This window comes from Sylvia atricapilla, chromosome 7 (genome assembly GCF_009819655.1).
Source record: "Sylvia atricapilla isolate bSylAtr1 chromosome 7, bSylAtr1.pri, whole genome shotgun sequence".
Taxonomy (NCBI): Eukaryota; Metazoa; Chordata; class Aves; order Passeriformes; family Sylviidae; genus Sylvia; species Sylvia atricapilla.
The window spans coordinates 3,024,281-3,038,883 of record NC_089146.1 but is presented as its reverse complement, the minus strand read 5'-3'; the positions used below and the strand labels follow the sequence as shown (position 1 = coordinate 3,038,883).

The 14,603-nt window shown below is 44.5% G+C and overlaps 1 protein-coding gene across 1 annotated transcript in view; it reads left to right on the top strand.

The window, feature by feature from the left end:
- Positions 1–13,724, top strand: part of ERBB4 (erb-b2 receptor tyrosine kinase 4) — a 376,355-nt gene extending 362,631 nt beyond the window's left edge. Inside the window, exons 26-27 of the mRNA XM_066322426.1 lie at positions 10,183–10,474; positions 12,273–13,724. Coding sequence (XP_066178523.1) covers positions 10,183–10,474; positions 12,273–12,709 — 729 coding nt within the window. The 3' untranslated portion in view covers positions 12,710–13,724. The remainder of the gene's footprint in view (positions 1–10,182; positions 10,475–12,272) is intronic.
- Positions 13,725–14,603: the final 879 nt, after the last annotated feature.

Here is a 14,603-nt window from a genome sequence, read left to right as displayed (position 1 = left end):
CCCCAGCTAGGGCTGGAGTGTCCTGCATTCACATCCATTAGATGATTCATTCAGGTATTTGTAACCAGTGCTGTCCTGTGTGTGCAGAGATAATGCTAATACAGCAAGCACTCTGTGTGCCCCATGATGCTTTTAGCTCTAAATCCTCGGCTAATCCCTGCTGAAAACCCTCTATACTGTTTATTACTCATTGATACTGTTCCTGGAATTTCATTCCATACACTGTATATCATGGAAGCACCTGCCCACCCTGCAATTAAATGTCGAGCAATTTTTTTGCAGAGATGTCTAATCCATATGTCCATGGAGACTATCCTGCTTGGCTAAAGCACACTGTGGGACACTGGAAGCCAGTTTTCAGTTCTCTGAGCAGTATCTGGTGTGACACTGCAGCAGTCCTGGCATGGCCTCAGGTCTGGTAGTGCAGCTCTTGGCAAAGCCAGGAGGTGATGCCTGGAGTTTTAACTTTTTTCACATTCTGAGCCTCATATGAAGTGTCAGTCAGCTCTTCACAGAGTAGGGGGACACAACAAATCCTTTTCCTGCTGGAGACCAAGGGCAGTGGTTACAACTTTCAGGCCCAAAAGCACAAATGGGGGACTGAAGAGAGAAAACAAGAAGGATGGGACTTCACAACCTGAAGCTGTAACTGGACAATTAAATCCCAATATGCAAATGGACCAAAACTTATAAAAGTGTAAGATCTTGTCATCCAAGTGTAAGACTGCTCATCCATTTTGTGACCATTTGGGGCACACCTTGGGTGTAGCCCTGGCTCTTGTCCTGCCCAAGGTGTGCCCTAAAGGCCTTTTAAAAAATATTTACTTTATTCTCCAGCTCTGTTGTAGGTCAGCCCTCCCAAGGCATCAGTTTGTGGCGACCCAGATGGGACAGTGAGGCATCAGAGGGAACTGTGGTTTGACCATGATTCCTGTTGTGTCCAGGGCTTTAGCAGCACCTGGTGCCCATGTTTTTTCCTGTAAGAGAAGGCAGTTAAGTGTTCTTGCCCCAGTCGTTTCTCCAGGTGTGTCCTGGCCACATGGAACTGACGGCAGTACAGCTGCTTCATCTTGAAGTTAATCCCAAATGTGTGTGAAGGGGCCTCCAGGCTGTATGGAGCTATTAAAAGCATTTTGTCCAACCTTCTGGCACAGCAGAGACAAGAGTCTCATTCTCCTCTCTAATTTCTGTATCAAGTGCAGAAATTCTATTTGAGGTGGAGTTTGTCTTTTAGAAAGATTGTCTTGATTGTATCAGGTGGGATGGAAAATACATCACAGTTTCACTGGGCAGTGAATGCTGACTCTTCAGCAGGGTTTGGATCCTTTTCCTGCCTGCCATGCACTTTTTTGTGCTAAGGAGCTGCCAGCTGTCAGACACCTCTGGTTATCATGGTGTGATTCTTGTGCAGGGCCAGGAGCTGCACTTGATGATCCTTGTGAGTCCCTTCTAGTTCAGGATATTCTGTGATTCTCTGATTCTTCTGCTTAAAAGGCTAAACAGGATATTACCACTTGTATATGTTTGCTGTTAAATGATGACAACACAGATGTTGGTCTTTTTTTTGGTTTGTTTGTGGTGTCTGCCACCTTTCTGCTTCTGCAGCATCTTCCCAAAAAATAGTCTGAATAAATCTTCTCCTAAATGTGATACCTCTTAGGGCAGTTTGTCAGGTTGTGGTCTTCTTTAGTTATTTCTATTCCATTTCTTTAATTGCTGCTCCTTAAAAGGTGATCAAAAACTTTCTGAAAATCTTAGTAGTCTTTTTTTTTTTCTTCCGTCACTTCCTTATGCAAGTGTGGCAGGCAATAAAATCTCCAACGTCAGAACAGATGGTCTTGTAAACCAACTAGACGTTGATTCAAAGCATTTCATAGTGTTTCAGAAGATTACACTGAGTAACTCTGTTTTTGCTCTCTTGCTTCTTTCCAGCTGCATGATTGCTTACAGAAGTCTGTATGGGCCCTTGTGTATGTCTTTTGCTAAACACTACATTTTGTGGGTGTCCCTAGGAGAGTTTAGGCTGCATTCAGACCTTTAGGGTAATTCTGAAAGTCCACCAAGCTCCCTTTCAAGAGCTCCAGTTCCCATTTTCTGCTTTCCTAAGTTTTAATTTCAGAGGTAGGAGCCTCCTGTCTGTTCTGCTCTGCCTTTTGCATTAGGCACTTCCCAAGAGCTGTTAGTGTTTAGTTGGTGTCTGGCACACCATCACAAGTATTTTTTTTTACCTCTTTACTTTTTTTCTTCTGGAAAATTCTTCTGGGTCTGTTTCTAGTCTTTGTTGGAAGTGTGGATAGCACCAGGCCAACCTTGTCCATGAAAAGCAGGAGATGAACCCAGACTGGTCAGCCTAATTTCATTGCTCAGAGGGAAGAAGTAGTGAGAATAAGCGGGCAAAAATACACTATAAAATATATTACATGAAAAATTATTTTGGTCTTAATATTTTACATAAAAAAGGAAGCTCCTTACAAAATACGTGTATCTAGAGCAGGGGTATTTAAATACCTTTTTAAAACTTGTTAGGCTTGCTAGAGGAGAAGGGAAGAAAATTCCTGTGGAGGACTCAGATGGAATAGATGATTCCTGGGTCTTCCCAGAGAATTCTTTGGCAGTGCTTTATGGCAGTTAGTTTCTTGCTTTGCAGACAGGCTGGCTGAAATCAGTGATACCTCTCAAGGAGTAAACCCTTCTCAGCCTGAACTGATTTTCAGGAGCAAATGGTCAAATTAACTCAGGATTTGGCAGGGAAGTGCCTTAAGACAGTGCTTTTTTAATGCCTTAGCTATTTTCTGTCACTTTCAGGCTTCTCTATTCAGGCACATAGCTTCAGAGTCAGGCATAAGGAGTTAGAGACTTTCCTAAAGAATTGGATGGTATTTTGGCTACTACAAATTGTCAGATGGATTAATAACAAAATCAGCACCTCACAGTACTTTCTGCAAGCTCGATGGAATCACTGGGACTGTATTTGTACATTGCATCCATCCTTGATGTGTGACATGTAAATTCATTGAGCTCTAATATAAACTGCTTTAAAATCAGGCAGCATCTGCTGGATCCATGAATAGCTGCTGGCTGTGTTAACAGCAAAGAGAGCTCACAGCTGATCCCTTTTCTTTTCTATCCTGAAAAGAAAAAGTCAATAGATATAAAAGAGTAAGTAATAAATATTTTTACACTGCACTGATGAGGCATTCTTGGAAAACAGCAAGCTAAACAGCTCTACATAATTCAGTAGATGGAAAAGTGGACTGAGAGTCAGGAAATAATTATGAGAGCTGGGAGAAAATTTTCCTTCTGTGACGAGATGTGAAGCAGAAATTGTTAATGGAAAATATCCATTTGTGAGGAACACTATTTGTGCTTTCTTAAAATAATTAAAGCACCAAAAAACAAAAAAATACACAGGGGCATGATTTGCAAATGCACCAGGCAGAGATGCAGGGAGCTGGCCCTTAAACACCAGCCTGGCCCCCAAGGTGGAGAGGGCTCAGTGTCCCAGGGCAGTGGGACTCCTGGGATAATGTTGGGAGGACTCCGAGGTGGGCAGGAGGACTACAGAGCATCCTCAGTAAAATAAACACTAAATACTGTACTTTCTAAACATAGATGTAATGGGGCTAAATGCCAGCACAGCCTAAAAAACACCCCTTTGTTAGCCAGAGTAAAGAGTCTGTCTTTCTTGTTGAATGCTGTGGGAGGGGAGGGGAAAATAATTTTCAAAGCTATAAAAAGACTCTCCAAAAGATGCAGTTGGGAGAAGTGGGAGGAGGCACAGATGAAGTGTAGATTTAGAATGTTGAAAAATGATTATTTTATCCAAATCAGCTGGATGGTTAGTTCTTTTAGACTATTATTGCCACCAGAACCTCAGCCCTGCTCTAAATCAACTCAGCATTTCATCAAGAAGCCTATTCTTTGCTTTAAGAGACCAAGAGTGCACAATTATGGGTTTCTTTTCCCCCTTGCATAATAAAATTGGGAGATTATCATCAAGTTTCTATTCAGATTTTAGGAAGGCTTTTTTATTTTATTTTTAAAACCCATCTTTGTCTGTAAAAGCTCCCTGTTCAGGCCAGCATGTGGCAATGATTACTGCTGTAAAGGCTTCGATGGAGATGTGCTCTATTTCATTCTCAATGAGGGTTGATGGCATTTTGAGAGGCTCAGAATATCCTTTGATTACTGTATAAAACAGGCTGGGGAAGATGGCAGTGCAGTGTGCTCATAGGAGGGGGCTGCTGCTCCTCCCAGGATCGTTCATCAACTTTCTTTGTGCCTTTTTTTATTATTATTTCTTTTTTCCTTTTTTTTTTTTTTTTTTTTTCTTGTCACAATCACAGATCACGGGTGTGTTGTGGTTTTGGTCCTATTCTCCATCCTTTCCCTGTTTTTGGATTTGAAGCTGGAGGTTTGTAGAGAAAAGGAGATGCTGCTGGTCTGTGTTTTGGACAGCACAGGAGCAGGAGCAGCACTGACCCACAGGGAATTTTTAGAACAGGTGGGAAATGGAAATGCTACCTTGTGCCTTTCAAATTGTGGGGAATTGGCTCAGTGTTCAAAAGTGCCGTTTACCGTAAAGTGTCTTGGAGAGTGTATTAAGAAAGAGAGTGACAGAAAGCTAGTCATGGGTGACAGGAAGGAAAAGAGAGGCAATGCCAGCTGTCTCTCTTCCTGCTCTGCTCTCTGTTTGACACTCAGGTGCATTAGCGTCTCTGCATTAGATGCAGTGTAAAAGGCAAGGGGAATCCTTGTGTCTCCCTTCTTGTGTCGTGCCTGGCTCCATGTGCATTTTGTGCCAGCCAAAATCCAATGGCCAGCCCCTCTGGAGGTGGGAAGGATGCAGCTTGCTGAGGTCCAGAGAACAGGTGGGGTTCCAAGCCTTTGGTGCCATACAGCAGAAGAAGACTTTTATTTCCAGCCCAGAGTATCAGGCTCAAAGAGATGAGGCTACAGGAAGGCATTTCACCTGCCTTTTCCTGTCAGTGTGGCTGGATACTGAGTTTTGTGCCCAAATTGCACATCTCTTAAGAGATTATTTTCACTGGTGGTGTTGTCATCTTTGACTTCTCTACTTGGTAAGTGTTAGGCTGAAAATGCATGGGTTATGTCTGGTATTTTCCACTAACAGCACAGGAAATAGCGCAGTGTATAGTTACATTGATTCCCATACCACTATGCCAAGATTTTCTTTGTGATATATGCAATTTGCTGTTCACAGTCCAGACTAAATTAGTCCTAGAGGGCAGCTTGGGTATCCCAATCCATATGGACTGCTCCAGAAGAGTTAAAGAGAGCTAACTCGGAAAGAATTAAGCTGTTACAAGAGAACATAATGCAAGGGAAAGTGGTGATGACTTATCTGAAGCTGAGAGGTTGGTCAGCCCTGACCTGAGCCCAGGGGCCAGTGAAACATCTGTTCTGACTTTGGACAGGTTCAGGGATGTCTGAACCCCACCCTTGTGCCAGGACAGGGGCTGGCTTACCCAGCTGGCACTGGCAGCCCCTGGGACCTGAGTTAGAGCTCAGGCTGCCTGCAAATCCTACCTGTCCTCTGGCAAAGAGCAACCAGAAGAAACTTAGATGTAGAAAAGGACTCAATCTTTATTCTGTTTATTTCTTCCCTTGCTGATCTAAGCTGGATGTTTTATGTCTGGGCTGTAGAAAAGCAATTGTTGGAGACTGGAGCAAACACTTGACACAGGCTGATGCTTACATTGTTTCAATACTTGTGATTAACATTGAAGTTAGAATATGTGACGCGTTTTCCAGCAGGAAAGGTACTGCTGGAAAAGGGGCTGGGACATCATCATTTCCCATGAGGATTCCCTGATCCCCAACTTTATGGCCAGGGAATGCCAGACTCGTGTCAGGTGCTGTGAGCTGTAGGGATAGATATGCTCAAACCTTAACAGCCCAGGGAGGTGTCTGATTCTTTCTTTTTATACATGGCCCTTCCCTGAGCAGGAGTGGGGCCAGAAGCTCCCAGAGGTCTGCAGAGCCTTCCAGCAGTTACCATACAAACAGCACTCCATTTCCATTTAACATTACACAGTGATCTCATGGTGCATGCTTTTCCCTTTGGTTTTCATCTCAGAAATGTTTGCTGTCTGGAGCAGGGCAGAGCAGTCTGCAAATTCTGTGGAAGCAGGACTGCAGCCAAGCAGAGGTGGCTGTTTTCCTGGAATGGTCTTTCCTATTTGAATTTCAGTTTGGATCAGTTGTAAATACCAGGCTGCTCCCTTGGAATGTCGCTGGAGTTTGCTTGGGGGCTGGTGGGACACTTGGCATTGTGTGCTCTGCCTGCAGCCCCACCAGACCATCCCAAATGTTATTCAGATCCACTCACACAGACCACTGCTGAAATTCTGGTGTTTGCAGCAAGGTCTCGTGTCTCACAGTGCTTTGGTTGGGTGACTTGAGCCCGGATACTTCCTTAGTTTGAAATTAGGTAAAGAGTTTCTAGGGGAAGGAGGAGAGTGAGCTGTTTCTGGGGGCACACAGCCCAGGACTGATGAAAAAAGAAGTTTCCAGAGCTTGCTCAAGGCAGATAATCATTGAGTTGCCTGAAGCATGGAGCACAGGATGCCCCTGAACAGGAGTTGGGAGCAGCATCCCAGTGAGAAGGCCTGGAATGTTTTACCCCTGCTGTCTGTTTTACCACCTGTTTGGTGCTGTCTACGAGAGCAGAGGAGAGGAAGAGGGAGTTGGGTTTTGTGCACTTTGAGCAGTGTCACAGTGAGTTCAAACGTGTGTGTACATTCATGCTGGCCAAGTCCTGCCTTTAGCAGAGAGAAATCTTCCAGTGCCCTGAGTTTAGCAGGCTGCTTAAGAGCAAGAAGCAGCAATGACTGGGCAACCCTACCACCATTTCTGTGGGTGGCCAGGAGAACCAGCCCTGCAGAGAGAGGGGGCTGCACCCAACAAGGCTTTGACTTCCTTACAGTTTAAATTGCAGCCAGAAAATATTATGTCCCTGCTATAAAGGAGGAGAGATTTCCCTTTAGGAGATTTTAGAAGCAAGGCATTGGAAAATGAAATGAATGAATAGAAAGCAATAGCACAGGCCAATATTCACAGAAATGCTATTTGCCACTCTGATCAAGGCTCGTTTTACACAAACATTGGCTGTTATAACAGCTGAAGAGTCGCTCGTATTTCATACCAGAGGGCCTTGGAAAAAGGCTTTAGGAGACATTTTCTTGGGTTTTATTCTTCCTCTGTGTTGTCATTTTTTTGCCTAAAATTCAATCGTGTGGCATACAGAATGAAATCTTGGGCATTTCTGCTTGTGGGCAGTTCAAAAAGTGAGGCTCCTTCTGGAGTGTGCCGAGTTCCCCTGTGTGCACTCCACAACTAATGGATATAACACACATTACACCATCAAAAGGGAACCAGTATTGATTTTTTTTTTTTTTAAATATGAGACTTCTTAAGTAGTAAGAAGCTGAGACTTTAAATAGGTTTATGTAGTGAGGTCTTTGAGCAACCAGCTACTAAGGTCTATCTCAAAAAGACAGAGTTGATAATTCCAGTGAGACTTTTAGGATCAGAAATCCAAAATTCTAGTGCTTTTCAGTCAAGGAACACCCACTGATTTTTTCAAGATAGTATTTTAAATGCAAAAACAACAAACCTCCCCCCCAACTGCTACCAAAAATCAACAAAGTAAATCGGATTTCACATACAAAACAAGCTATTTCTGTTTTACCTGGTAAAATCCAAATATATTTTCTTCTCAGTGTGATTCATGTCCTGACCAATGAGAGTTGTCTGAGGGTAATCTTGGAATCGTACAAAATTGACCTCACATGGCAATTACCAGTCAATTTAAGGACACTTAAACAATTATATTAAATTTTCAAGCCAACTAAATGGCACCACAGCTGTTTTCTTTGCCTCCTGTTCTAATGGAACAGTGGCTGCAGGGGGAAAAATGCTCATGGGGGAAAAACTGTAAAGAAGTAAAAATATGCAGACAGCAGTGGTGGAGAGAGCCATGTGTAAGGTTCTGTGGTAAGGGGTGTTACAGGACAGGTATGTTTAGCACAGCACCAGAGGGGAGGCATGAAAAAACACAATTACAGTGATCTTAGTGGGCAGGCCATTGACTGGAAAGGCTCTTGTCAGCAAAAGGAGCAATAAACACATTAATGGCAGTCCATTGTCTCCTGATGCCTTGGGACAGGGCTAAGAGGACCTGTTACTGTGTTGTTGAAGTTGCAGAGCATGTATTTAAATATTAGAGTGACAGACAAGAAGAGCTGAAGATAAAACAGTGGGTTTAGCCTTTTGTGCTGAGGATGGAGCAGAGCCCACACACATAATGTGGCCATCCTGGAACAGCATTTTTTTTAGCTGCTAATCTTGGAAACTTACTGGCAGGGGGATACAGCCCTGTGTGCAGAAGTCAAGCCTTTGGCAAAAGATTCACTTTTCTAAGTTGACTTCAAGACATCACTGAAAGTACTTCAAAGACAGCTCTGCCCTTTTTCATCCAGAATCAATGAACCAGCCTTGGAAGTTCATGGGAGTGCCTGCTTGGAAACAGGGAGATGTAAATAAAAGGGGTGTGATGCACCTCAGTGTGGCTTTTGTGGGCATTTTTCCATAACTGCCCCTGAAGGCCTTCAAATAAGGCCTCTTGTATTACCTCCTTAATAAAATTATCTCAAGTTTCATTTCCAGGTTGAGAAAAAAGAAACAGTGCAGTGTCACAGAACCATCAGTAGGGCTTTAAAGTAGCATCTGGCAGGCTCAGGAGCTTTTTTTATCCATTTGTGTAACATATTCTGCACTGCAGCCTGTCCTTGCCCACGTGTCATTAGGAGTGGGCTGTAAATGTGGAGAGGTTCAGAGGTAATCACAGCATCTCCAGATTTCAAAGTGTTCCTTGATTGAAGGACCTTCCCAGGTGTCCCAAACATTCCTCTTGCACAAGCAGCTTGTGAAGTTGGAGGCTTGCTGCAAAGGCTGCAGCCAGTGTTGCTGGTGTCTGTTCCCTTTAAAAAGGTAACATCTGGTAAAGTGTCTCATGTCCCTTCTTGTGTTATGGCCTTCACTCGCAGTGAGCCCAGGTGGGATCAGTGGCCCTGCCTGACACTGGTGAGACACAGCTTTTTGTTGGGGCTGAGGCATTTGCCCTGACTGACTTTGAATTCTGGGTGCAGTCAGAAAATCTGACTGATGTGCATGTTTCTCCCAGTTAGCTCATACAGCTCATGGGACTTGTTTCATTCATGTGGCCTCTTGTTATGTATCCATCATCCAATTTTCTTTCCTATTAGAGTGAAATTGGACACAGCCCTCCTCCTGCCTACACCCCTATGTCAGGAGTAAGTATTTCGCATTCAGCCTTCATCCTTTAGGCTTGTGTTCTTTCTTCACTGTGTTTTTTTCTTTTTCAAACTCCTTTTTCTTTCATAAATGGCCCAAAAGCCAACAGGTAATGAAGTGTATATATAAAGAATCAAATAGTTAAGATCTCCAGACTCAGCGTAGATTCGTGTGCAGACTCTAAGGACCCACACCCAAAATTCTGACAACTTTTCTTGAAAAAGCACTTAGGTAAAAGGCTTGGATGAATCTGTGCATCTTTCCTTCCTATCTACAGGTCATGATGTTGGAAGTTCCTTGCATGCCCGTGCTGACAAGAGTTGAACTATTGAGTTGAGGTGCCAGTAATAATATGAGGTGCCACAAACACAGGCCACCAGCCTGAAAGGCACATCCTGATGGAATTGCACATGGTGTGGGTGACTCCCTGATTCTCACCACAGAGCACACTAAGAGCATCACCCCAGGAATAAACAGAGATGACTGTGGTTTCTACCCCAGTCAGGAGGAGATTTCCCAAACATGAGGTTTAGAGGGCTTTGGTCAGAAATCAGGGGAGGCTGCCAGAGTGATGAAAGAGGAGATAGCTCTTCACCTCTTGCAGCTGTGTGTGTCCAGCCTCCACGTGCTTAGTGCCAAGTTTTCCTGCCCCATCTCCATCCCCACTGAGCACCGCTGGGCAGGTGGATACTCTGTGGGTCCACACCAAAGGCTGGAAGTGCAGCATGGACAGGGCTTCCCCAGCCCACCATGGCAGGGCAGGCACAGGAGGCACAGCCACTGCTGTGGAAGCTTCTCCCCTCGGGATTCTCCTTCCCCATGCTGTGTCCTTTCTCCCAACAGAACCAGTTTGTATACCGGGATGGCGGCTACACTGCAGAGGTGCCGATGCCGTACAGGGCTCCAGGCTGCATCATTCCAGAAGCCCCAGCTGCTCAAGGGGCCACAGCTGAGATCTTTGAAGACTCTTGCTGCAATGGCACGATGAAGAAACAGGTGGCAACCCTGGCAAAAGAGGACAGCAGCACCCAGAGGTACAGCGCTGACCCCACCATCTTCATCCCCGAGCGCGTCGTGCGGGGAGAGCTGGATGAGGACGGGTACATGACACCGATGCGAGACAAACCTAAGACAGGTAAATATTGCCTTAACAGAGAGGCTCCTGCTCTAGCCTGCCTGCATTTATTCTCTTCGTACATCAGCAGCTTTTCATCAAAAAATGGCTTTATTTAATTACCCGTCAAGGTTGAAGCATTCTGACTAGATTAATATTCCTTTACACGGGGATTTGGTTTTCTCTCCTGAGTTTTCTACTTTGAAATGCTCAAATGTGCCGGTATGTCAAAGTTGGTAAGTCCCCTTTTTACTTTTTTTTTTTTTTTTTTTTTTTTTTTTTTTTTTTTTTTTTTTTAAATAATAAGCGGAATGAAAAAAAAAGCCAAGCCCCCTTCTTACCCAAACACAAATCTTCAGTTATTGCCAAGGAAAGGATATATCTTCAGCCAGCCATAGTCCCAACTTTGCTTTGTTTATTGATCGTCTTATTCTTGGCATTGTGCTTGGTAAATGTCATGTTGAACCTACCACAGAACTGATACACACAGCTGGCATTTTATACCCAAGAGAAGGCTAGGATTGAAAGAACAAGATGTGCTTTAAAGAGAACATCACTGCAAGGGGAAGATTGCCTAAATCTGTGCCAGCTCAGCATGCTGCACTTCCCAGTTTGCCCTCATTCATTTCTTCCTCTTTAAATAATGATAGCAGTCATTTAGATGTAAGAGGATGTGTCATTATTCATTTGCTTCCAAAGCTTTGCATTAGCTTTAAAGAAATTAATAAATGCAAATGTAAATGGCAAGTTGCCGCTGTGTTTGCTAAGATTTTTGGAAGCCACTTGTCCTTTGTGTTGCATGATGGAGGAATGGAGGGAGTCCTGGGTCCTGGGTTGTCATGGTGTGGCCACACACTGTGTGTTCCATGCCAGCTGCAGGGTTCAAATCACACCACTGCTTGGCTGTCATCACAAAAAAAAAAAAAAAAAAAAAAAAAAAAAAAAAAAAAAAAAAAAAAAAAAAAAAAAAAAATCCCTCTATTCTGCTCATGTTCAATGGCATCTTAGCTTAGATTCCAAGGTGTTCACTGGGTCTTGAATCTCTGCCTTTAATAGTTTTGGCCCATTCTGGATGAAACCAGAGGATCCCTTGCACCAGGACTCTGTGGGCTGTGTGCGGAGCCCTTGAGCAGCACTGTGCTGCTGGAAATGGGGTGTTAATCCACAGCAAGTGATTTGAGGCAATTGTAACCTGCTCCAAGTCCCTTTTGCAGCTGATCTAAGGCTCTCTTGTTCCCTTTCCAGGGCTCATTTGTATAACGTTTTTTCTCATAATGCTTCAAGGCCTTTTGTCCTTCAGGGATGGAAGGTTTTTAATCAGGCAAATTGTTCTGTTAGAAATGAAGCTGTCTTAAAAGTTAGCCCTTGGGGATAGGCTTGGTGCAGAGAGGCTTAACCAAGATTCCTATAGAGTTTTCTGGAAGGAAGGACTGCAGAGCAGAGGCTTTGCTAACAGGTCCAAGGCTGCAGGGGCAGAAGTCAGTCAGCATGTTTGTTCTGTAGATCACACAGCCAGAGGAAGTCCAAGGGAGCACGTGGACTATGATGGCTCAGTTACAGCTGGAGTTCAGTTGGCCAGGGTGTCTGATAAGTCAGTCTTCCAAGGGATCTGTTTTAACTCATATTGTCTGTTTAGCTTGTAAATACTTCATTTTTCACAAGTGTGTGTTCAACGCAGTCGGCTCTTGATCCCATCTGCAGTTCTTGGAATGGCTGAGGCGGAGGGTGCTCTAACTCCAAGGGCTGCTTCTGGGCACGTGATGCTACATGGATGGATTACCACCACTCTTGGCTGACTGATTTTTTTATCTTCCTTTAGATTACCTAAACCCAGTGGAAGAGAACCCGTTTGTTTCCCGACGGAAGAACGGAGATCTCCAGGCTGTGGACAACCCAGAGTACCACAACGCTCCCAACGGGCAGCCCAAAGCCGAGGACGAGTACGTGAACGAGCCCTTGTACCTCAACACATTTGCCAACACCCTGGAAAACGCCGAGTACCTGAAGAACAATTTGCCAGAGAAAGCCAAGAAGGCCTTTGACAACCCAGACTACTGGAACCACAGCCTGCCCCCACGGAGCACCCTCCAGCACCCGGACTACCTGCAAGAGTACAGCACAAAATACTTTTACAAACAGAACGGACGGATCCGGCCGATAGTGGCAGAGAATCCCGAATACCTCTCCGAGTTCTCCCTGAAGCCTGGCACTGTGCTGCCCCCGCCGCCCTACAGACACCGCAATACCGTGGTGTAGTGGCTGTGCTCTCGCTGAAGTGGAAAGGCAACCCCTTCTAGCTGCCTCACTCGTACTCCCTCGCTGCCCCCTCTCCCTGCCCTCGCCCATCCTTCCTCCCTCCCTCCCTCTCTTTCTCCCATGAGCTTCCTCTTCTTGCCAGTTCACTCATTTTTGATATTTCTAAGTGAAAGGATGTCTTGGAGTTGGTTGCAGATTGGGTTGGGAACCTGGAAGGAAGGAAGGAAGGAAAGAGACTGAAAGAAGGAGTGTACAGCCTGGCCTTTCCCACTTCCGGCAGATGCAGGGGCTTGGATGCCCAGAGAAGGCAGCTGGTGCTAGGAAAGGCCAGTGGCAGTGCTGCTGTCGAGCTCGTTCTCAGTGATTCAACCAGCCACTGTAGGGAAAGCCACAGAAAGGCTGATTCTTTCAGCAGGAACTGATGGGAGTCTGTACAGCATTCCTGGAAATCTCCGTGCAATTTCCATCAGGGTGAAAAATGGACAATTTTTATATCCTGTGTGATAGCGTAGTAATTGAGATTGAGAATGCAATTTCTTTCTCTAACACTTTCTATCCCAGCAACTGAAAATGGCTAACATAGCTTTTCAAAAACATTCAGATCTTCATTGTGGCTTTCCAAGAAATGATAATGTGACTCCCACATACAGCTAAACCCTTCTTCTGAGCCACACCGTGTTTTGTGCCAATTCCCAGCCACAGAGACTCCTGCTCAGAACTGGTACCTGACATGACCATTTTTGTATATGTGCCAACACGACAAACACTTTAAACACACAACACCTTTCAGAAGAGAGTAACAAAACCACACCTCCAATATGTTCCTTTTGAAGCTAAAAAAACAGACCAAGAGATGAAGATTTGTATGCCAAAAGCTTTGCTTTCCTGTTTTATACCTGCTGACTATAAACGCTTCAAAAGATTGTCACTAATTCTTCCCTCTTTTCCTTCTTCATGGTCATGAAGGGAGCTGGGGATGCTGTCAGGCAACTGAGGAAAAGACAGAGAACTGAAGAGTTGGATGTGGGGTGGGGTGGGAAGGGTCCTTTAAACTGGAAGACAGACACTGGACTGGAGAAAACGCACATAGCGGTTCACTGGAAAGTTAGTTTGCACTTAACCTCTGATTTTATTTGAATTTTCTGGATTTTGAATGAAGCAATATGGAAGTGACCAGCAAAATACAAAATAATAATTTTAAATTAAAAAAAGAAATGTAAGTTATTTGTAAAGGATGACTGTGGAAATGCCAAAATGAAGCAAATCAAGTCTTTGGAACAATGTCTGCCACTTCTGAGAGGCCGATGCAGTGACTGGTTCAGAGAATACAGTGACAGAGCAGCCAGCTCTTCCTGCTGCTCTATGAAGGACAGCAGAGCAAGCCCTGGAAAGGATCAGGGGAGGCAAATGTCCTGCTCTGGCTTGCAGCACAGCACAGAATACCATTTTTCTAAAAGGAGGATTACTCTGGCACAGAAGACAGTGCATATGAGGTTTGAGAAGTCAAAATGTGCATGATTTGCAGAGCTTTCTGTCAAAAATGTAAATAAGTATGAGTCAGTCTCCTTGCACTTAGTTCTGCTTTTATCAACCTCAGTTTTTAGGTAGACACCCCCTGACCTGCTCCTCTTTGGAAATCTCTTTCAAACCAGAGTTGTGGATGTTTTAGTGACCTGGGGCAGACGGAGCTGGGAAAGGAGACGTAAGGGCCGGAGACACCAAGGCTCCTGGCACAGCAAGGCCACGAGTGTAGGAGCATTTGTGAGCCTACTTCCCACCAAACATCTTAAGGAACTATTAGGTACCTTTGGAGATCTGCCTGTCTCTACCCATTAAGGCTTTTAAAGGGAAGAAACCATACCTGATGGATGGCAATCTTGGGTGATGCAGCAGT